The sequence below is a fragment of the Wyeomyia smithii genome, chromosome 2 (genome assembly GCF_029784165.1).
Source record: "Wyeomyia smithii strain HCP4-BCI-WySm-NY-G18 chromosome 2, ASM2978416v1, whole genome shotgun sequence".
Classification (NCBI taxonomy): Eukaryota; Metazoa; Arthropoda; class Insecta; order Diptera; family Culicidae; genus Wyeomyia; species Wyeomyia smithii.
This window is the reverse complement of record NC_073695.1, coordinates 212,904,181-212,928,748: the sequence shown is the minus strand read 5'-3', so window position 1 is coordinate 212,928,748 and position 24,568 is coordinate 212,904,181. Positions and strand designations below refer to the sequence as shown.

The 24,568-nt window shown below is 38.8% G+C and overlaps 1 protein-coding gene across 6 annotated transcripts in view; it reads right to left on the bottom strand.

The window, feature by feature from the left end:
• Window positions 1–3,009: 3,009 nt before the first annotated feature.
• The window catches only part of LOC129723744 (calpain-A-like), a 74,249-nt gene continuing 52,690 nt past the window's right edge, over window positions 3,010–24,568 (bottom strand). For all 6 annotated transcript variants that reach the window (XM_055678142.1, XM_055678144.1, XM_055678143.1 and 3 more), the window contains 2 exons: window positions 3,656–3,982; window positions 3,010–3,584 (listed from right to left, as the gene is read on the bottom strand). In XM_055678142.1, coding sequence (XP_055534117.1) covers window positions 3,499–3,584; window positions 3,656–3,982 — 413 coding nt within the window. In that variant the 3' untranslated portion in view covers window positions 3,010–3,498. The remainder of the gene's footprint in view (window positions 3,585–3,655; window positions 3,983–24,568) is intronic.

Sequence of the window (24,568 nt, the reverse complement as noted above, 5' to 3'; positions counted from 1 at the left end):
AAATTTTCATTGAAATTTGAAAAGGTGTTGCGAAATCCATAGCTGAGATTTCGCTGAATCCCTCATATGTAAAATAAAAAAAATCGCTCGCTCATAAATCATACCACACGTAAACTCGTTCACCCTGGCTGCTATTCCGCACCATTGAATGACCACAAAATAATAACAAAAACCGGACCGAAAAGTGACAGTGAGAATTTAACAAAATTTCTTCTCATTCCATAACAAAGAGGCTATTGTTACTCATCGTCTGCGTTATTGCCGTGCACTAATTTCTCCTCAATTCGTGGTAGTGCTATGTATGCTTGATAAGCTGGCGTGGTTTGCGTTATCGCTAAAAACGAAGCTGTAGCCAAAATATTACTCGTATTTCTGTTGTTTATTTACGATATCGATATGAGCGATCAGTAATAAATAACGCATCTATTGCTAATCGTAGGTACTACCTACCATGATATTTTAAACTTTGTTATGAAATTATGATTCAGATTCAGTATATTGCTTTGCATTTTCATGATTTTGCAGTCAAATCAAATCGCGTTTCACAACACCAGCACCATTACAAGCATAAATCGATTAGCCGGTCAGTATTAACAGACAGACGAGTTTTGGCGTCTCACATTTTTGGTGCAAAAGGACATGAAGCATCCCAATACACCAGAGCTCCGCCTTATAAAAAAATTCTGTGCTATCGTCAAACGGAACCTCAAAAAGACACGAAGGACAGTTGTCAACGAGATGCAGTTCTAGGCTAACAGGCGTTCTGGGCGAACAAAGTAACCAAGAAGGCTGTACAAAACTGGATGGAAGGAGTCAAGGGAAAGGTCCGGCAATTCGCACTCGCTAGAAAGGAAGCTGGAGTCAATATTTTTCCTTTATTCTGTACGAATTTGATTTTCGATCAATTTTTTATTCGCTTCCTTCAGCGAAGTTGTAGAAAAATTTTAAAGAAGAAAAGATAAATACTGCAATCTTCTATTTGTACATGGACAAGAGAAAATAAAGTTTACCGTGAAATACCCTTCCCCAAAATTAGTTTTTTTGTTTGAATTTTTTCTGTGTCAAAACAATATATTGTACGAAGTTGCGAGGGAGGTTGAGCTGAATTAATAAAATTCAAGAACATTTTGAATGGTTTTGACAATCACAGAAAAAGTTATGAACAAAAAAAAAACTAATATTGAGAAGGGGTGTTCCACGAAAAGTTTTATTTTGTCGGCAACTGAGCCGAGAGATCCGTATAACAAACATTTTGTTGGTGTTATTGTTATTGTTTGTTCACATATCCCTTTAACATTTTAATTTTCGATATTTTAACTTTAACTTTCGATATTTCTAATCGTATGGATGGATGGATTTTGAAAACATAGAATATAGCCTTGTGAAGCTAACACTGCTAACCACAGGTTTTGCCCTAGAGATAAAACTAGAAAAAAAAAAGATTATAGCTTTTGCCCCTTAGCAAAGATAAATTTTTCAGAGACTTAAATGACTTTTCTCGTAAGTCAACTTAAAAGCGACGAATCCGGCAAGCACTTACTGTGCTGCATTTTGACGCACTTCTGCATACACCGGGGGCTCCAAAGTTCACAGGAATAGCTATCACTCTGAAAAATACGCACGTAAAATCCACCTGAAAAATCACGTAAGTGACTGACCTTAAGGAAATCTGCCATTTCACGTGCCGTTAGTAACTTTTACCTAAACTTCACGTACGACTGTCAACTCACGTACAATCGGTAGATGGTTTCAGTGCGTTGGTATTTGTGTTTTTTTTTAACTTTGTAAGTGTGAGTGAGGCTGTAGTTTGACGTTTCCGACAACGATATTTACGTGAATTTTTAGTATGCAAAAAGTCAATATGGCGGACAAAGGACTCTTGAGCTGCTCCAGCTAATTCAATATTGGAAAACACGCAATGTAAGAGCCAGAATAATATTCATATTAACAGAGAAACATATAAATCTTTTGAATTTTCAGTTGGTTAATTCTTTCCGGAACGATAGGAATCGTCACAGTCAGTTTCGAGTCCTGTTTCTCTCCTGTCGGAAATGTCGATTTGGAGCAAGTAATTATTTGTTGATATTTGAAAATAAATTTCATTTGTGTTCTATTTACTTAAAGATCACGTGGATTCCATCTGAATAACACCGAAAAAGTACGTGAAAATCATGAGGGGCTTATGCGTTTTATTTATGGTTTCACCTAAATATCACGTAAAAAGGTACGTGAAAATCAGGTACCAATTACCTGACCAACACCTGGTTGATTGACACTAACACACTGACACATGGTCGGCTTTCGAGAAATCGGCGAAAGTGTCGTGAAAAGAAGGTGGATGAGAATCAGTCACTTTTCCCGGTAAATTTTACGCGCACTTTTTTCAGAGTGATAATATTTTCGGAGCAACTTATTTGAGCTTAGGGCAACTTTTTTTTGTTTTTTATCGACCAGTGTAATGATATTTTGTTCGACGTTCGTTCAGCTAACAGCGTCTGACATGTTGACGGTTTCGCGATCAAGGCCATTTTATGCTGTTAAATGAGCGTGATCGGGCGATCTAGCATGTGCTAACTGTTTGTTTTTGTAATGGAAAAATTAACACAAACAGTAACACGGCGAACGCAGTTAATAAATCCTGTTACAAAAATCTCATCACAACTCAGCCAACCATAACGTACGCCTATGCAGGTGTAAAGTTAAGTTGCACAAAGCGAGCATGGTTATCGAATCGCATTATTGATTACTTGTGATAAGAATTGTAAGCGTGGGGCAACCCCACTGTAACGGTTGAGCGCAAAAATACAAAGGTTTGTTCTGAGGAATGAATCACTGTTATGTTTGGAAATAAATTTATTACTTGCTAACGTTTCGTTTTCCGGTGACTGCGACAAATTGCACTGTTTTTAAAATTCGAGGCGGCAACAGTACAGCAAAAAATAATTGAAAGCTCACTTTGAACAGAAGAAAAGACGGTACGTGATATATTTCACTTCAGAGTGCAGCATATTTTCCGACACGAACACGAATTTATTATCTATCGATCAAAAATACAATTTAGAGTGTCTCGCACCTATTCACGAGTTTGTAGTACATCTGGTTACCGCGATTAGCGGATTTTTTTCATTCAAAGCACTTCAACGTTTTTGAACATGTAATTCATAAGAGTCAATAGCGTATATTAATTTATAAAGTTTTATAACTAATCCGAGACAGTTGCGGGATAAAACTTATTTACACTAGCAGAGATTAAATAACATTTAAAAATACACTGACGCTTATAGCAACTGGTAAAAATGAAATAATAATACAAATCAACATCGAGAAAATTAGACGGTTTGTTCACATTATCAAGGGTTTTTTCTGTAACAGGCGGAGGGAAGGAAATGATTCTGTATTTGTGATTTTTCGTTCAGCATGGAGTCAGCTCAATTTTCATACATTTTATTACAACAACATGAAAAAAGGATGGAACATTGTTGGCGGCGCTTCAACACGTTACGAGTATAACGTTTTCTCGACCCATTCGTCCATACTGAACGTGGCCATGTTGGTGCCTTCGGTGTCTCGTTCTTTGAAGGTTTCTAAATGATCGTCAAAAAATAAAGTAAAAAAAACGTCCTGACTTTACTAAATACGGTGCATAAAAACTTACCGATCATGGTTTTAATTTTCACGGCACACATGATGAAATCATCGAACGCTATCGAGCCGTCCCGGGATCCGTACCGATGCACCAGTCCGTTGAGGATTCGATTGTTCAGATGATAGCCGGCCGAGTTGAGGGCTTGCCGGAGTTCGAACGAACCTAACCGCCCGGTTCGGCCCTCGTCGTATAGTTTGAACACCGCCTTCCAGTTGGCGATGTCCGTCAGCAACATTTGGAATTCCTCGAAACCAAGCTTTCCGGACTGATCCACGTCCAGCATGGCAACCATCGAACGGCAGACGTCCTTAGAGAAACCAGTTCCGACTTGATCCACTAGAGGGGGCAGAGAGAACAAAGCGGGAGAAGAATATAAGTGACAGAGTAGTGACATGCACTTCCAGAAACGGATGTCATCTTGAAAATATGCACGATTTTAACAACGCCTGTGTTGGATAATCAGCTCACCTTAAAATTAAAAAAAAAACCATCGTATATTGTGATAGAACCAATCTCACTTACCCGCAGATTTTCAATTTTGAATTGAAAGCAAAGTTGACAGAACACGAAAAAAACACAAGTAATTAAACTAAGCGAAGAGAAAGCAAAGCCTAGGTGCTACATTCCAAAACGGAATTTGATTCTCTGTTTTTTCGACACTGACTTCGGAGCCTGAATAGGACAATTGTTAAGCTTCTGCTGCGATTTTATTGCTGCTGCGATACAACTAGCCAAGCGAAGATCATGGCAACCGGTCCGTGGTCTCAACCTTTCTGAGCGTCTGTTTCCCAGGTTAGAGGCAGCTCACAACAGTGTCTGACCCGGAGCGGGCAGCTGAATGAAGAAACGTGTTGTCTCGAACGCTCTATTCAAGATGGTAGCCCTATTTCGAGACTCGGTAGGGTGGCCCTAGTATGGCAACTCATCTGAATAATTACACTACGAACAATCAAGAAAATATAACTCGGAACATTCGGCACGGACCTAGCAACAAAAAGCGGACTACAAACGGATACTGGAAACAAACGGTTACCTGGAACTGCAAGTCTCTAAATTTTGTTGTCGAAGACAGGGTGCTGGTTAAGCAGGTTAAGCAGAACCACGCAAGTTCGGTATTTTGGCTCTGCAGGAGATCTGTCACAAAGGTGTGGAGGAGGTGTGCAGAATACGTGGTGGCAAGGGCCACTTCTGCTGGATCGGTGGAGCAGCCAACGAGAAGGGAACGGGTTTTTGGGTGCTGGCCAGAACGCAGGATCGCGTGATCGACTTAAAGGCGATCAATGAGTGGTTGTGTTTGTTGAGGATTGAAGGTCGTTTTTTCAACTACAGCATCATCAACGTGCACTGCCCGCACTAAGGCAGGGTAGATCTGCTTAATGTAGACCACTTCCTTTAGTGGACCACCTGAACACTTTTTACCAAATGATAGGTTTTTTGACAATGTCAATGATGTTCCTCACCAGAAATGTTGCAACAGATATTTACTATAATATTCTTAATTAAAGCTGTAAAAATATCTTTCAGTAACAGCTGCCTGATTCACCATGGTTCGTTAACGTTTTCATAAGAAATGGCTTTACCAAAAACTGTACTGACATCACACTTTCCGAGCGAAAATTACCAGAATTTTGAAGAACGGGTAGAATAATAGTGTTGTTATAAGATAAGCAATCAATTTCACTAGAAAAACACTTAAAATTTGAAAAAAATTAGTGGTCCAATTAATGGTAAAAAACAGGCTTGTTAATACGATAGATTATCGTCGATAATCGTCATCGCCGATACAGATAACGACTGATATCGTTATTGACAATGACGATTGCGTCTTCGAACATTAACTTTATCGACGATAACGATATTTACCTGACGTTATCAGCTCACTAACGTCTTTTGCTATGTCAGAGCAAGTGCACCAGTGGCTATATTTCGGTTGCTAAAGCTGGCTTGACAATCAACAAAATTACCAAAATTACCAACGAATTCATAAGTTTGGCAATGCAATAGCAACGAACCGATCCGTTTCTATTGGACCAAATGCTGCTTTGTTTGTGTTGCTATCCAAGACAGCAGCCAAAGTAAAAACAAACTGCGAATTCGTATCAGACGTTATTGATTCGATACCGTCCGGTAGCTAGCGTCCTTGGCAATGACGCTAATGTCTGAAGACGTTAGCGTCATCGTCGATAACGATAGCAGACAGTATTGTCATCGGCGTTTACGATAGTTATCGATTAATAACCTTGGTAAAAAGTACTGTTTTCCTTATTTCGACATGCTTCATTTCGAACAAGAGCGATCAGCGCTCAGTCTCGCTAAGTACTTGATTAGACTTTTTTTACATCGAAGTAACACAGCGTATCATAGTTACCATAGATGTGTTATGATCGTGTTATTGTAACAAGTTGCAGCTAAAATGCGAAAAACGTCAAAAATTGGTGAAAAATATACTGAAGCAGCTGTTACTGAGTGTCTCCAAGTAATAAAAAGTGGTGTTTCGATTAGCGAAGCTACCACGATCCACCGTAATGTTCCGTGCAAGCATGAAGTGGTCAGGAAAACCACAAAAAGGAAAACCAGCTGCATTGTAAAGGATTTCCCATTTCAAAAGAGCGACAGCGGCAGTCTGCAGTTGCAAGATTCATCTCAGAAAATCCTCGTCTTTCAAGGTTCGTACGAAATATTCAGAATTACTTTGGAGGATTGCCTACGAAGCGAGTAAAAAATAGCCACATGGTATATGGATGGTCCTTTATAATTCGAAGCAATCTGCGGCATGGTGCAATTGTACACAACTGAAATACCTGTTAGGAAATTGTTGTGATCCAAATTAGGAAACGGTGGCCCATTAAAGGAACCTGCAGCGATGATTTATTTCTTTTATTATAAGGAAATCGAGGTATTATCTTGTTGTTTTTAATGCAGAAAAGATAGAAAACATGTTACTTCATGTTTATACATAATGAAATACTTAATTCAGTTGAGATAATTACACTCATTCTTGCAAAATATGCAGCTACACTACTAAGTGGTCCACTAAAGGCAGGGGGACCCTTGACCTGACGACTAGAAGAAATCGTTCTACGCGCAAAATTGTTCGCCGCGGGACATCATGATCGTTATCGGGGATATGAAGGCCCAGGTTGGTAGGGAAGTGATGTATAAAGGTGATAGGACCTCACAGCTTACACACCGATACGAACGACAACGGCCAACGATGCATTGACTTCGCAGCTTTCCGATGCCTGGTGATTAAAAATACCTTTTTTTCAGGCGAATATATACACAAAGTCACCTGGAGATCACCTGACCACTAAAAGACAAAACCAATCCACCACATTTGAAATGAGGGCCGGTTACGCTCCCATTGGTGTGCGGATATAGACTCGGATCAGCAGTACATGTGCGCTCAAAAGTATTCAGGGTATTTCGCAAACGGCAAAACCGTCCTTCTCGGCCAAACATCCGGCAGTTGTACAGCCCGCAGGCTGCCGAAAATTACGCGTGCTTACTTGACGAGGCACTACCTTCTACGGAGGAATTCTGTGCTACGACACACCAAGTCCGGATATGTGTAGGGTACGAAGAGGTAAATTTGAACACAAGCGAGTACGAGATGGTCGACAGGTGGAAGCAGTTTTTTGATGACCTCCCCAATAGTGAAGCAATGAAAGGAGACAAAAGGGAATTGAACCTTGGAGTGCCTACAAACGACAAAAGTGTACCAGTTCCCGATATCCTGAAGAACAAACGGGAAATTAAGTCACTAAAGCACAATCGAGCCTCAGGTAAGGACAGACTATCGGCAAAGCTCTATAAACACGACAAAGAGGCAATTGCGGAGCACTTCACTGTGTAATTTCCAGGACTTGGGAGGAAATTTAGGTCAACTGTCTTTTTCCCCTAGCAAAAGGATTCGTAGGGCAGTAACACAAGCACGCGCTATTACGGATCGATGCTTCACTCTCCAGCAGATCCTTCAGAAATATCGGGAGTACAACGTGCCCACACAGCACGTCTTCGTGGATTTAAAGGCAGCGTATAATACAGTCAATACACAACTAGGGTTTTCCGGATAAACAGACACAAATAAACAGTTATCAAAGCTATCTTGGATCGAGTGATGCGTTACGTGTGCGTAGCGGGGGACACTTTCGAATCCCTTCGAGGCGGAGGCAATCTATGCCAGATCGGGCCTACTTTGGTTTTCGCAAGACGCTTTGATCCAGCACGGAACTGACGATATAAAAAATCGTAATTAGACTGGAAGTTCGATATGGACTTGAAATCGTGACGCTGTTCACGGGATTGCAGACAATATTGGGTGGAGTACAAACCGAAAGTGGCACTACTTGGAAAGATTCCCGTTGTGCACCTGTTGGATATGTCGCGAGGATACCGGATGACAGCGCGGTAAAATCGGCACTCTTCAAGGACCCCACCGGCAGCAGAAACAGAGCGTCCAACGTGCTAGGTGGCTTGACCAGGTTGAAGCAGATTTGCGCGTGTCGAGACGCATAGGAAATTAGAGACTAGGACCGAGGAGAGTGGAGGAAAATTCGTGACACGGCACCGGCCACAACAGTTACTAAGTAGATATTTTTGACAGTAAGTAGTAGTTAGTAAGTAAATATTTTTAATATACGACCTCGTTCGTTTTTGGAACGTTTTTGGCACAGTTCAATTTTGGCAACATGGAACCTTTGGATGCCACCAGCAACCATCCAAGTGTTGAATTGAATTTTCGCTTCAGTCCGGCAGGCATCGGACAACAGTGTTCGGATTGGTTATATAATTGGCTATTAGCGACTGTTAGTGTCAATAGGAGCGTAGCTCTAGCTCCGCAATTGTCCTACACTAATAATTGTACGACCTCGGCTCTAGTTCTGAATAAGAAGAGGACATTTTTGAGACATTTTAGTAATTTTTAAAAATTCACTTTAAAATAACTGAAGTCGTTTTTGAAATCCAAAATGCACGTAAATTTTGAATTTCTTGCATAATAGGTGACTTTTTAAAAGCTGTAAATTCCTAACAACTTGTAAGAAGTATATATTACGACAAAAACAAATTTCCCCAAGTTTGAACACATTTCACCTTAAGGGACAACAGTGGCGCCATTTTGAATTTTTGGGACATCGGAATGTTTTAAAGCCAAATATCAAAATCCTCAGAGTTTGTCCACAAATTAGCATTTTCTTACCAATCTTTAAAAAACCTAAATTAATCCACCTAGCGGTCAGACCCAGCCTTTCTCATTCAAACTTATTATTTGTAAAAATAGATTTACATGAACGCTTCAATCCAATAAATGTGTATTCACTTTTTGGGTTCTAAAATAATGATGTTGTGATAGAAGTATAAAATATGAAATTTGACGTAATGTAAATGATCAAGAAATAGCGAAATAAAAGAAATGACTCTTAATTTCGAACAATTCAATCACGAGCGATACCGGGAACATTCAAATGGTACGATACCTCATTTAAATTATATTGTGGCCACATATATTGATCAAAGCAGGTATAGTTTTAAATAGCCTTTGAATTTCTTTTCTTTCCATAACTTTTGAACCACATATCAAATTGTTATGAAGTTTGTTATTTGTAAGTAAGTTCAAATAAGTCGTGTAATCTTAGAGATATAGAATTTCGTTGTTTTATTAACAATTTAATACATAACGGTTGCTTAGTTCGATTATAATCAAATGAAATGGGAACGTATAGGGCAGCCAAACTTTGAAACCACGTGTTAAATCATAATTCATCTGTTAACCCTCTAACTAGCCCGTTCATCTGATAATACTATTGATCAAATCGGTTGTGTACTTTCTGAGATAATGTAGTTTCGTGATTTTCACAATTCGGTACATTGCAGACGAAGTTACAGTTCGATTACAGCAAAATTCAATAGGGTGTTATGAGTTAAACCTTTCATTTGACACTAATTTCGTGAAAATCGGTTCAGCCATCTCTGAGAAAAGTGAGAGAGTTTATGTATTCTTCGGAATATGTTTCTTTTCAAAGCTAGATTTCACATTTTTAAACATAACAGGCAAAGTAATAGTCCGATTGCAAAAAAATCAATAGAGTCTTATGGGGTAACTAGACCTTCCATATGACACTGATTTTGTGGAAATAGGTCCAGCCATCTCTGAGAAACATGAGTGAAATCAAACAGTCTTCAGAAAACGTTTCTTTTCATAACTTTTGAACCACATGTTCAATCTATATATAATTCAAAAGTTAAGGGTTTTTAAGATAGCCCGTTCATTTGATACCAATTATATTGAAATCGGTTGTGTTGTTTCTGAGATATTGATGTTTCGTGATTTTTACGTTTTTAAACATAACCTCTAAAATAAAAATCCATTTACAGCCATCTGTGAGAAAAGTGAGTGAAAACAAAAATCTGCACATACACACACACACACACACACACACACACACACACACATACATACAGAAAATGCTCAGCTCGTCGAACTGAGTCGAATGATATATGCCATTCGGCCTTTTGGAGCACTTTCATATTTTCGGTTTTGCAAGTGATTGCTATACCTTTCTAGGAGAAAGGCAAAAAGTTAAAAAAAATATTAATTAGGAGTAAAATATTCGTGCTGAAGAAATAGCGAAATAAAAGAAATGACTTTGAATTTCGTACACATCAATCACGAGCAACACCGGGAACGTACGAATAGCTTAATACCAAATTGAAATTTTGTTGAGGCCATATGTTTTGATCAAAACAGTTACAGTTTTAAATAGTCTTTGAATTTCGTTTCTTTTCATAACTTTTGAACCACATATCAAATTGCTATGAAATTTCTTACTTGTGAGTTTGAGAGACAACCCGTTCAAATGACACTAGATATGTTCAAATAAGTCGTGTGATCGTTGAGATAATAGACTTTCGTTGGTTTTTATAATTTAATACATAACGGTTGGAATAAAAATACGATTATAGTCAAATAAAACGGGAGCCTATAGGAAAGCCAAACTTTTCATTTGACACTAAGATTGTTGAATTTAGTCCAGCCATTTTTGGGAAAACGAGTGAATTTGAAAAGTCACCGGAACATGTTTCTTTTCACAACTTTGAACCACGTGTTTAATCACTATAAAATTCATGAATTTACCTTTAACTAGCCCGTTCATTCGATACCAATATTGTTCAAATCGGTTGTGTACTTTCTGAGATAATGAAGTTTCGTGATTTTCATACTTGGATACATTACAGACAAAATAACAGACCGATTACATTGAAATTCAATAGGGTATTATGAGGCAGCTAGACCTTTCATTTGACACTAATTTCGTGGAAATCGTTTCAGCCATCTCTGAGAAAAGTGAGTGAGTTTAAGTAGTCTTCGGAATATGTTTCTTTTCAAAGCTAGATTTCACATTTTTAAACATAACAGGCAAAGTAATAGTCCGATTGCAAAAAAAATCAATAGGGTCTTATGGAGTAACTAGACCCTCCAAATGACACTGATTTTGTGGAAATCGGTTCAGCCATCTCTGAGAAACATGAGTGAGATTAAACACTCTCCAGAACACGTTTCTTTAAATAACTTCTGAACCACACGTTCAATCTTCATGAAACTCAAAAGTTAAGGGTTTTTTAAGTAGCTCGTTCATTTAAAACCAATTTTGTTAAAATCGGTTGAGTAGTTTCTGAGATAATGATGTTTCGTGATTTTTACATTTTTAAACATAACCTCTAAACTAAAAATCCGATTGCAATGAAATTCAATAGGGTCTTATGGGGCAACTAGACCTCTCATTTGCAATTAATTTCATGAAGATCGGTCCAGCCATCTCTGAGAAAATCGAGTGAGATTGGGAGAGCGTTACATACACACACACACATATACACACACATACAGAAAATGCTCAGCTCGTCAAACTAAGTCGATTGATATACGAGATTCGCCCCTCTGGAGCACTTTTATACCTTTGGTTTTTCCAGTGATTGCTATACCTTTCTAGGAGAAAGGCAAAAAACCGATCTTAAATCGGACAAAAATTGAATTCAAAACGTTCAGTCGGTTCAGTCTATAAATAACGCTTGCACAGCAGTGTGTGTAGTTAGGGATGAGCAATAGAATAAGTCGGCAGTGGAATGTGATACGATATAGATTGTGGAACAGTACCACCGTCTCCCGTAGTTTAAATGGTCAAAACACCATGCCGGAGACAGGGAGATTGCGGGTTCAAGTCCCGTCGGGATGCGATATATTTTTCCAAATCTGTATCATATTTCCAGTTCGCTCATTTTTCGCTTTCTCTACTGCACATACTGTCTGCTCAATGAACTCAAAACGGTAAGTCTACGAAAACCTCCTCCCCGCAAAAAGGGGAGTATCATATGAAGACAAATTCTTATCGTAACTTTGAGTACCGTGGAATGGGGTAAGATTGATCACCTAAAAATTCGTGATAAAAAATACTAATCAAAAGATATTGCTCTTACAACACTAGGCAATGTTAACGTGTCCTTAAATGCCACTTTTGCATGATTCACATACCTGTCAAAGTCAACCCTTGCATGCCCGGTGCAATTTTTCATATTATCGAAAAATTCTTCTAAATCAGTCAAAACTCAATCAAATTTGATTAAAGAAGTTTTCAAATAACAAAAAAAAATTAATTTACTTAAAGTAATCTTAGTTCAGGGTTAATTACGTCAAATTTGGAGAAGTGAGTAAAGTTTGATAAAAGCTCAAAAAATCTAATTTTCAACAATAATCATTCCATGTCATTAAAGAAATACTGATGAATTCGTAGGAAACCACAAAGATTTTAATTTCAGAGCTAGTTTTTGAGCTTTTGCAACAAACCGAATTGAAATCTGTCTAACGACGATCAAATAAGTGCAAATTTAGCAACAAGTAGCGCGTGAACCAAAATAAACTAAATTTAACCTGAAATATCGTTATTTTCGTTTCCAAACTAGCTGTGAATGATATTTTTCAGTACAGAAATCATCATTTATCTTTAGCATATCGAAAAAAGGCACATTGCCAAAAGAATGTATGGATTTCAATGGTGATCAATTTCACCCCAATTTACCTCATAGTACCTTATAGAATTATCGACTTTATTTCATGAAGCAGACGATAGAAATTTCACCAATAGCCATAGGGGTTTACTGGAGCATATACCAGTACTTGTTTTAAAATTATACTATTTCGGGAAAAGTGTACATGAAGCTAGTTAATTGGAAATTGTTATAAAATTGATCAATTTCACCCCGTTCCATGGTATCTCTTACACTCTTGATATTACATTAAAAATATTTTAAACAAGTTAAATGTGTTTAAACTCGAGGAAATTTGTTTTCCGTCGATATACCTACATGACAAAATCATACATAGGAGCCAAAGCAGAAGAAAATGTAAATTTTTGTTGCACTGTGTTATAAATTTATTGAAATTTTTTTAACCAAACAATAAGTAATATTTGATGCTTTCCAAAGAAGAGATAAGCTAGTCAAATATTGGTCTCCTTGTGCGTGTTGTATGAATTCAAACTCAAATAGTGCAAGCCTCGTCTAACAAACTAGTCACTGTTTGGTTAAATCACGACTAAGTTAGGTAGTTAAACGCAATAGGATCGTAGTATTTGTGCCGAAATATTCCTTTGCACTGAAGGTAAAATTCGAGATGGGAATGTAGCGCCGCTTGGGCTTTGCTTTTTCTGTCGTTGTTAAAACCAGTTTCCTGTTTCACGTTATATCGTAATTTTTCTAAGTCAACCATTGCGAATTTAATTAGTTTTTTTCTTCTACAGTTAATTAGAGTAGTGCGAATTTTTATGTTCTTGTGTCTTGATTTCGATCATACTCTTGAAAAAGACGTTCTACTTTCATTTATTTTTTTGTCTTATTTGAAATTTTGGCATTCGATTCGAATCTCCCAGACGGTCTGACGCATAACAAGCCAGTCGTCGTGAGTTCAAGTCTCGGCTCGAGAAAGACTGTTAGTGTCAGTAGCATTGTAGCGCTAGCTCCGCAATTGTCCTGTACACTAAACAGTTGGCTGCGAAGTCTGTGTATACAATAAAACAGAAGGTCGAGCTCCGAATCGGAATGTAGCACCAAAGCTTTGCTTTTGCATTCGATTATACTTAAATGCCGTTAAAATTTGAAGCACACAGTAACAAACTTGTCAATGTTATCATATGTTCAATTTACATTCGATGTTCTAGACCTGCGGTTCTCAACCTTTTTTTGTCCGCGTACCCCTTGGCAATATTTTTCATATCGATTGTACCCTCTGGCTTGTAATGTTCTCGCAGAGTGAGAACCGCTCTGCCCATAATTCAAAAATTGGCTAATATGCCATAGGCATCAAATCGAGAAAAACGCATTTGAAAGTTTTTGTCGGTACAACATATTTTGACTGTGCATGACAACTTTTTTATTGAGTATATCACCCTTCATATATGCTGGAACCTGGCCGTTGAGTTGAAACAGAGAAATCTGTAGAAAAATTCCATCCGCCACGTATTTTTAACACAGTAGCCGTTTTTTCAATTATAAACGAAAGGTCAGTTGACAAAACGGTGTGCAATTTGGCTAATATCCATACGATGTGAATTATATCGTACTCGTTGGTGATGAAAATGGTTTTAAGTTTATTAAAACAACACGGAAGCACAAGTGAGGATGAAAAGGACGACGAGACAATTGTTACGTGCAGCAATATAATAATATAACGAAAATATTATTATTCATGGAAATCTCACAATCCACTTTCCTATTTTTTCTCATCAAATCCAAAATGAAATCTGATTCTTCTCTTTATTAATAATACTCCTAAGGGGCCATCCACATACCACGTGGACAGCTTTGGGAGGGGGGGGGGTTGGGTAATGTCCACGGTCCATACAATTTTTTTAGAATTTATATGGGCAGTTGTCCACGGAGGGGGAGGGGGGGCGTCAAAATCGTTAAAAATCTGTCCACGTGGTATGTGGATGGCCCCTAATCAAAGAGCTACATATCATTTTTTAAATGTAAAGATTTATGACAGAAGGAAACAGTCACACGTTTTGATCATTGGGTTCCGCAGTACAACAAATAAATTCTTGTAGCATCAAATATTTTTCGTGAAAAAGTCAAATTTGATGTACGGGCCTTACGATCGCTCACCTGTCGCCAATAACAAAGCTACAACACACTTTCGAAAGTTAGAAGAAACACAGTTCATGCCACAGGTTCATATTAGATATTGGATATTAGCCAAAATCTCAATTATTTTGGATATTAGCCAAAATTGTTTCACGTTTGCTGCTTTCCCAAATGCATTTTTCGACAATCGGCTTCCGTAAGGACCTTGTTTAGGGTGTGTACCATCACGAGAAACTGTTTTCTCGATTTTGGTAAAAATGGCATATTAGCCAATTTTTGAATTATGGGCAGCGCTGTTCTAGACTGTTGATATTCTCTGATTTCTGCCTCCAGTTTGCAGTGAATCTGCTTTTGATGCAATAACTTCACTTTTCGGCTAATATCATTTTTCGCGTTTATTTTTTTATGTATTGTAAGGAACGGCTTAAGCAGTGGCGCCTATTTTAAGGAGTCCTAGAAAACGGGCCGCAAACTCCAGATTTTTATTAATATCGACAGTTTCAATGACGAGTACGAAAACTCTGAGTAACGAATATATAGAATCATATAAATAATAATATAAAAAAACACAGAAAAATATATGAATAAACATCAATCGAAAAAAATCAACCAACATTAGTCACTTCAGGTGCTTAGGAAAATCACCTGCAAAACAGATGTAAACTGGTTAAAATAGGTTCTGGGTGATTGGAATAGTGTCCCTCGATTGAGAACTTTAATTGATTATTGTTAAAGTTTGCTAAATCAGTTTCATAATCTGGAAACAAATACTGACAGAGAGAAAAATAGTAAATGAATTAATATACTTATGTTTGTATTTCACCTTACACATTTCGAGTGCGTCTCAATACACCGACGGCTTCATAAGCTGCTTGAAGTAGGTTCCTTACCCTATATACAGAGCTAAATTTGGCGAAACTATGAATTTGATGATATGATAAAAATCAGCTTTTTCGTTTGATACCATTGAAATTCATGATATTTTTGGTAAAATAATGTACTCCCATATAAGTTCAAGATACGAACGAATGAATAAACAAAACAAGTCAGTTTATAATATTTTTCTTCATAACATTTTCACGGACTTTCTTCAAATTACTCCAACAACACGTAATTTCTACTCTCAATGGAACACACTTTTTACGATTCTTTCTTCATTACATTATGAAAAAAAATTGTAACAAAAAAATGCGCACACATCACCTCATAAAGTTCATAACAGTGACAATAAAACAATGTCATGGGAAAAAAGACATCAACCCGTGCTCAAATCAGTTGTCTAGAATGAATACAAACCCCAAAGCACAAGTGATAAGTCGAAGTGTTTAACAAACCATAACATTTATGTAGTTTGTTTTATCTCTTGGAGAGATTCAAGAGCTTGTAATGAGAAACATACAACTATAACAAAGATCAGTTTCGAATGTTACATCTTTTTGTCTCAGCAGTGAAACTGAAGTTATTTTCGACTGTAATTGATGTTTAATACAAAAGGGATTTGGGTTTTTAAGCTTGCAGTTTAATGAAATGCGTTGATTGTTATTCGACGATCACTGACGTTTCGGTTCTTTCATGGGTACCGTTTCAGGGCTTACAATATATTAACCAACGAGGATGTTTACTAACAACCGGTGGCCATGCATACTCGTTTGTAGCTGATTTTTTTGTGATACCGATGCAGCAATTCTTGCAGTCACTGACATTACTTTTTTGCACGCATTTTAGTAGTATCGGCCGGTAGTGTTCCATTAAAAACAACCAGTGCGAAACCTACCGAAACGAACTGATCTATTTCTGCGCCCCGGCTGTACAGTATCGAACTCTTACGTTTAATGTTTGCCCAAATGTTTTTGACTTGTTGATTACCGTTTCGACTGAGTAGTTCTTTGTGTGGTATATTGTATGGTGAAATTTTGTTCACTATATCGTAGGCCCTGAGAATGGTTGCAAAAAAAGCCCAAAACATCGGTGATGAGCAAATAGTGATCGACGCATTTCATTAGACTATAAGCCAAAATACCAAAACCTTTAGTATAAGCACGCATTGAGGACCGGGAGCACAAAGAAGAATTAGTTTTTAACGCAATTTTTACAACTGAAAGTACATTACTGTTGATGTGGAATTCTTTTCAAGAAATGTGATAAAATCGAAATAAAAAGCGTGAGAAACCGAGTGTGGTGTACGCATGAAAACTCAAGAGTTGTCGCTTGTTAAAACACATAGTAACTGATTGCATACAGGCCTGAAGATCAAAAACTAGCAGCCGCAACCTTGCATGCAAACCGTTAGACGCGAGTTGTTACTTTGCTTCGATGCATGTTCTGGAAGATGAAATAATTCAAATTTAATGAGACAAAAATCAGGATCAACACTGTGTCACGCTCTTGAATAATTGAATATTTAATTAAATCGTGTTAAATTCGAAGCAATAAAAAGGATCAATAGCTTTTTACTTTTTAATCATTAAAAATATTACGCATCATTCTCATCAGAGATTATGTCTAAGACCAAAGCCCATAGCTGAGTTACAGAAGCATTTGCTGAATATGTGAAAACCTTATTGGCAATGCTGGATAAAGTGAAAACCTTTTTTTATAATTGTACAAATAACATGTAAGCTACTTAAAATTCTTTAAGGGGTTATATACCTTTTTAGTTTTCAAAAAACCGAAAAAAGTTGTATTGTATTTTCTTCAAATACAACATCTTGAGAACATTTTCACAAATTTTCATAAAGATCTGAGAAATAGGAAGAAAGTTAGAGCGATTTGCAGCGCGCCTCGCCACGGCCGCATAAGCTAAACTTGAAACTTAACACGCGATTATCTCGGAATAGTGTTTCCCGAAAAATGACTTTGCCGTAATCCTGATTGCGGGAAAACTACTGAACCGATTTCCTTCATCTTTTTTTTTAAATTTTTGTTATTAAATTCGCCGGTCCTTGAACGATCGCTTTTCGAAACATACAGTTAAATTTTGCCGTAAAAAATTTTTAATGCAATTTTTAGCGCTCAAAACGTGCATTTTTTGGGTAAAACGTTCCCATTTGCACTGCAAACAAAATACTCATAAAAGCGATCGTTCAAGGACCCGGCACATAGTGATCACACACCTGGCTCGCTGCTGGTGGCTGTTTGGTGCTGCTGGCTGTAACGGCTGCAACTTCGAACGATCGGACAACCAACCTTACTGGAAGGGAGAAGTAAAAAGGTACGTGCTCTTGTCGGCGCTAGTGCGCTAGACTTAGCGGGATGGATGTAGATCCCTCGCCTCCCGCGCCACCATCCCCGAACCCCTTTGACCCTGACCCTTCTGTTACCCCCTCCCCTGTTCATTCTTCAGTCCCCCCTCGCCCCAGGCTTTACCCAGACGGAGCCCAGGGCAGCTATACTGTCTATTTTCGGCCAAAGGCGGGACCGAAATCGAAACAGTTGAACCTCTTGCAGATTTCTAAAGACCTGACGAAGGAGTACAAGGGCGTGACCGAAATTTCCAAGGTCCGGCCTAACAAGCTCCGTGTCGTGGTCAGTAACCTGAAAGAGGCCAACGATATAGCCTGCTCTGAGCTCTTCACACGCGAGTATCGCGTTTACATACCCGCACGAGACGTGGAGATCGACGGTGTCATAACCGATTCGAGTCTGTCCGTCGAGTGTATACTGGAAAAAGTGCCAAAGGGTGCTTTAAGAACAAAACCTGCCCCGATGTAAAGGTGCTCGACTGCAAGCAATTGCGGTCAGCATCGATCATCGGTGGCAAAACAGTATACACTCCGTCAGACTCGTTTCGAGTTACGTTCGCCGGGTCAGCGCTACCAAGCCACGTCTCGATCCACCGGGTTCGTCTCCCTGTGCGATTATATGTGCCTCGCGTCATGAACTGCCTGAATTGTAAGCAGTTAGGCCACACCGCCGCCTACTGCTGCAATAAGGCACGTTGTGGCAAGTGTGGGGAGAATCATGCGGATGATTCCTGCAGTAAAAATGCTGAAAAATGCATTCACTGTGGGGAGAGTCAGCATGAGATCTCGACATGTGCGGCGTACATGCAGCGCAGGGATAAAATAAAGAGGTCTCTCAAAGAGCGTTCGAAGCGTTCTTACGCTGAGATGCTGAAGAAGACCGTTACCACTTCTCCCATTACATCAAACCCTTTTGATCTGTTGTCCTCTGATGAAACCGATTCTGACGATTCACCAGCGGGAACATCTTACGCCAATCCTGGGGAGTCTAGAAAGAGGAAAAATATTTCCTCTCCTAAACTTCCCAGAAAAGGTTCTAAGATTTCTCAAAGTGAAATGAAAGTTACAAGCAAACCAAACAGTGCTGCGGAAAAACCGAAGCAAACTCCTCCTGGGCTTGCAAATTTAAAGTCCCAGAAGGAGTTCCCAGCACTGCCAGGAACATCTAAAACCCCAGTTGTTCCTTTTGCACATCCAGTTGATGAAACAAACTCTGGATTAGTGAAATTTTCTGACATTGTGGACTGGATTTTTGAAAATTTCAATGTACCCGATCCAATTAAAATTTTTCTTACAGCATTTCTCCCAACAGTTAGATCATATTTGAAGCAGTTGACTGCCCAATGGCCCCTCCTTGCAGCGATTGTATCCTTCGATGCCTAATTCAACTGCGCATATGAAGGATTCTATCTCTGCCTTACAGTGGAATAGTAGAAGTATTTTACCAAAAATTGATTCGTTTAAAGTTTTGATAAATAAAAACAAATGCGATGCATTTTCCCTTTGTGAAACCTGGCTCACTTCAAATATTGATCTCAACTTCCATGATTTTAATATTATTCGCCTTGATCGAGACACCCCATATGGAGGAGTACTTTCAGGGATTAAAAAGTGCTATTCTTTCTATCGTATTAACCTCCCCTCGATTCCAGGCATCGAAGTTGTCGCATGTCAAATGACAATACAAGGTAAAGAGCTTTGTATTGCCTCAATATATATTCCTCCCAGAGCACAGGTTGGGCAACGGCTGCTCTTTGATTTAATAGAACTTCTTCCCTCGCCACGTTTGATTTTGGGAGACTTCAACTCTCATGGCGTGGCTTGGGGTTCCCCTTACAATGATAACCGCTCCTCTTTAATCTATAACCTTTGCGATGACTTCGACATGACTATTTTAAACAACGGCGAAATGACACGTATCCCGAAACCTCCAGCGCGCCCAAGCGCTTTGGATCTATCCTTATGTTCGACGTCGCTACGGTTGGATTGCACATGGAAGGTAATCCTCGATCCTCACGGTAGCGACCATTTGCCTATTCTTATTTCAATTAACTAGCTGAATGTACCCGGCTTTGCTCGTGTAAAAAGTTCTGCTTTATCTATAATTTTCTATATTTCCATATATTTTTTCCAACCCATCATTTCAAATAATATTTCTATTTTAGTTATAAACTTGCTTATATACCACCTTTTTCGTTGATTAACAATTGATGCCGAGGTATTCCAGCTGGGTCGAATGAGTTCAAAAATTCCGTTGGAAAATGCATTGCCTTATCAGCATTTTCGACGGTATCGATTAACTTACAATAAACTCAAATTACACTGAAATTACATAATCAATAGCCTAAGCTGACCTCTGATAGTTAAAATTATTGCTTGCTATGTCTTCTCTTTTTACTTTTTTTTGTGTAAACAATATCAATATCATCCTTATAGTTGAACATCAATATTCATGAATTAATTAACAATTTGAAGATACGGGGACTAACTCCAAATTTTCCTCAAGTTTTGAATAATCTCCAATGCAGAAAAACAACCCTCATTATACTAAACGTTCGGACACCAATTTTCGGTTTTGGGGAGTCAGCTTTGACCTATGAACCTAATATCAGGGAGTATTTGAATATTTTACTTCTTGAATTTGAAAATAGCGTTGTACACCCGTGGTCATTTTCTGAACATAATCCTCTTTCTACAAATATTGACATTATTTAACCATTTTACTCAGTTTTACACAGCTTGACAGAAAGGAAAAATCGCGGAATTGATTTCAAAACGTTTCAATATTACGTCCAAGCCTTCTTCTGTATTCTAGTAACCTTTCCAGAAAATGTAATCCGCCATGTACGATTGAAAAATTTGTACCGGACATAAATATTTGGATTCTGGACGTCATCTTGCTATCGAAAATATACATATTGCAGAGCATATATTCATGTTTCATAAAATTCTAAAACCGGAAGTCGCCATATTGAATTTTAAAAATGTCGTTGGACTTTTATTTTTTTGTTTCTAAAGGTCATCCTGGTTCCGGAAATACCAATGTTTGCAGGTTTGTAAACGTTTTTTACAGTTGTATACAGCTTCCCAGAAACCGAAAGTCGCCATCTTTGTTATAGAAAAACATCGGACATCATATTCCGGTCCCTAGACATCAACTTCTGTCCATGACCGACCGAGGGCATGAAAGTTATCGTACCTTTTCAAAAAGTTCCCATAGGGCACTAAAAGACCTGACTTTCTTATCAATTAAGATTCCCTCCCTCTTTGATAGCTGCCCCTTTATCTTTTCGACATCATGTTCCGGTCTCTGGAAATCAATTTCCGGTCTCCAGACATGACCAATGGCCTGAAAACTATCGCATTCATTCAGAAAGTTCCCATAATGCATGAAAAAAAATCATTTTCTGACCAATTAAGACCCCCTCCTCCTTTGGGGGTTGCTCCTTCCTCTTCCCAATATTTCTATGGCCACTTCCTCTGTATAAAGAACACGTATGCCAAGTTTGGTTGAAATCGGTACAGTCATTCAAGAGTTATGCTGTAACATACATACATACATACACACATACAAACAAACCTTTTTTTTAAATAAATAGCTGGATTTCAGGAGCTCTTTTCTTATTTGATCGATGCTATTAACCAAATTTTTATTCGGTAAAAGTTGAGCTTCAGCAACTTTTCCAAACATATTTTTTGTCCAAAACGCTAGATTGGACTCTCCGTTATCAAATTATGCAAGAAATATGTCAAGAAATCGTTCCAAAAACGGATCAAAGCAGGTTGGATGTTTTGAAACACCTGTCTAGAAACATTTGCACGAAAATCGATTTTCGGCTGCGAACAGACGTCACTACGTTTAAAAAAAGGCCAATATTTGGAAATATATGATCGATTTTCGTATGACAACGTCATTCCGATTCCGAAAATACCCATATTGTCAAGTATATAATTCAATTATTGATTCTCGCAGGTTTCCGGAAACCAGAAGTCGGCAACCCAAGTTTCAAAGTATCGTCAGACACCGAGAACCGGTTCTTAGGAGTCATTTTTGCTCCGAAATTACCAACATTGGGGGGTTTGTGAGCGTTTTCCACAGTTTTGAACGGCTTCCCAGAAACCGGAAGTTGCCATCTTGGATTGAATACGGCATCAAACATCATGTTCCGGTCTCTGGACATCAACTTCCGGTTTCCGAACATGACCAAGAGCCCGAAAATCATCGAATTTCAATGAAAGGTTTCCTCTATGTATGAAAATTCATTACTTTTGACCCCCTCTTCTTTAAGGATGACCCCTTCCCCTATCCAATATTTCTATGACCACTTCCTTTGTACAAAGATCACGTATGCTAAGTTTGGTTGAAATCGGTTCAGGCCTTCGAGAGTTATGCTGGAACATACATACATACATACATACAAAACTTCTCTTTTATATAAATATAAAATAAATAAAATATATAAATATATAATATATATAGAATGGATAGATAAATATAGATAGAAGAAGATAGATAGATAGATAGATGGAAGATAGATAACGGGTCAACTCGCATGCGACCAGTTGACATTCCGTATGACCTCACACGGAATGTCGATTGGAAGTTATACGAGGAAATGATTTCAAAAGCGGTCAATTCGATTCAACATCATCCACCACTTGAAGAATACAACCTCCTCGCGGGCCTGATTCTCGACGCCGCGTTGCAAGCCCAAACGAAGAAATATCCCGGCGTAACGATTAAAGAACGGCCTCCCACTCCGTGGTGGGACCAAGAGTGCTCCGATGTCTACACGCAAAGATCCGACGCGTTTTTGGCCTACCAGAAGGGAGGTATGCCTGGCGACTATTTACGGTATTCGGAGCTTGATACCAAGCTTAAAAGCTTGGCTAAAGCAAAGAAACGCGGATATTGGCGTCGGTTCGTGAACGAGACGTCGAGGGAGACATCGATGAGCACTCTTTGGAACACAGCCCGAAGAATGCGGAATCGCGTAACGGTCAACAAAAGCGAGGAGTCTTCAAGTAGGTGGATATTTGATTTTGCCAGGAAAGTATGTCGGACTCTGTTCCTGAGCAAAATATTGTTCGCGATGCGTCTCCGGGCCACGACGCGATAGAATCACCTTTTACGATGGCAGAATTTTCAGTTGCCCTCCTGTCCTGTAACAATAACGCGCCTGGGTTAGATAGAATCAAATTCAACTTGTTGAAGAATCTACCCGGCAATGCCAAGAGGCGCTTGTTGAACTTGTTCAATAAGTTCCTGGAGCAAAACATTGTACCGCAGGATTGGAGGCAAGTGAAGGTGATCACCATCCAAAAACCAGGGAAACCAGCTTCTGATCACAACTCTCATAGGCCGATTGCAATGCTATCCTGTATCCGGAAATTTATGGAAAAAATGATACTCCGTCGTTTAGACCATTGGGTCGAATCAAATGGCCTACTATCGGATACTCAATTTGGCTTCCGCCGTGCCAAAGGGACGAATGATTGTCTTGCGTTGCTTTCAACAGATATTCAGCTGGCGTATGCTCGCAAAGAACAAATGGCGTCTGTGTTCTTGGACATTAAGGGGGCTTTTGATTCCGTTTCTATTGTCATTCTTTCGGGTAAACTTCACCGACAAGGATTTTCTCCAATTTTAAACATTTTTTTGCACAATTTGTTGTCCGAAAAGCACATGCATTTTACGCACGGCGATTTAGCAACTTTTCGCATTAGCTACATGGGTCTTCCCCAGGGCTCATGTTTAAGCCCCCTTCTTTACAACTTTTATGTAAATGACATCGACGAATGTCTGGCAAATTCATGCACGATAAGACAACTTGCAGACGACAGTGTAATCTTTGTTACAGGAGCCAAAGCTGCCGATTTGCAAGGACCATTGCAAGATACCTTGGACAATTTGTCTGCTTTGGCTTTACAGCTAGGTATCGAATTCTCTCCGGAGAAGACTGAGATAGTAGTTTTTTCTAGGAAGCATGAACCTGCTCAGCTTCAAACACAATTAATGGGTAAAACGATTTCTCAGGTTTTGGTACACAAATATCTTGGTGTCTGGTTCGACTCTAAAGGCACCTGGGGTTGTCACGTGAGGTATCTGATGAAAACATGTCAACAAAGAGTGAATTTTCTTCGTACAAAAACCGGACAATGGTGGGGAGCCCATCCAGGAGACCTTATAAGGCTTTACCAAACAACGATATTGTCTGTTATTGAATACGGGTGTTTCTGCTTCCGCTCCGCAGCAAACACACATTTGATCAAACTGGAGCGAATACAATATCGTTGTTTGCGTATCGCCTTAGGTTGCATGCAGTCGACCCATACGATGAGTTTGGAGGTCTTAGTACTACCATTGAAAAACCGCTTCTGGAGCCTGTCTTCTCGTATTCTTATCAAATGTGAGGTCTTGAACCGTCCCGTGATTGAACATTTTGAAAGGTTAATCGAACTTAATTCTCAAACCCGTTTTATGACATTGTATTTCCATCACATGTCCCAAAATATTAACCCTTCTTCGAATATTCCAAATCGTGTC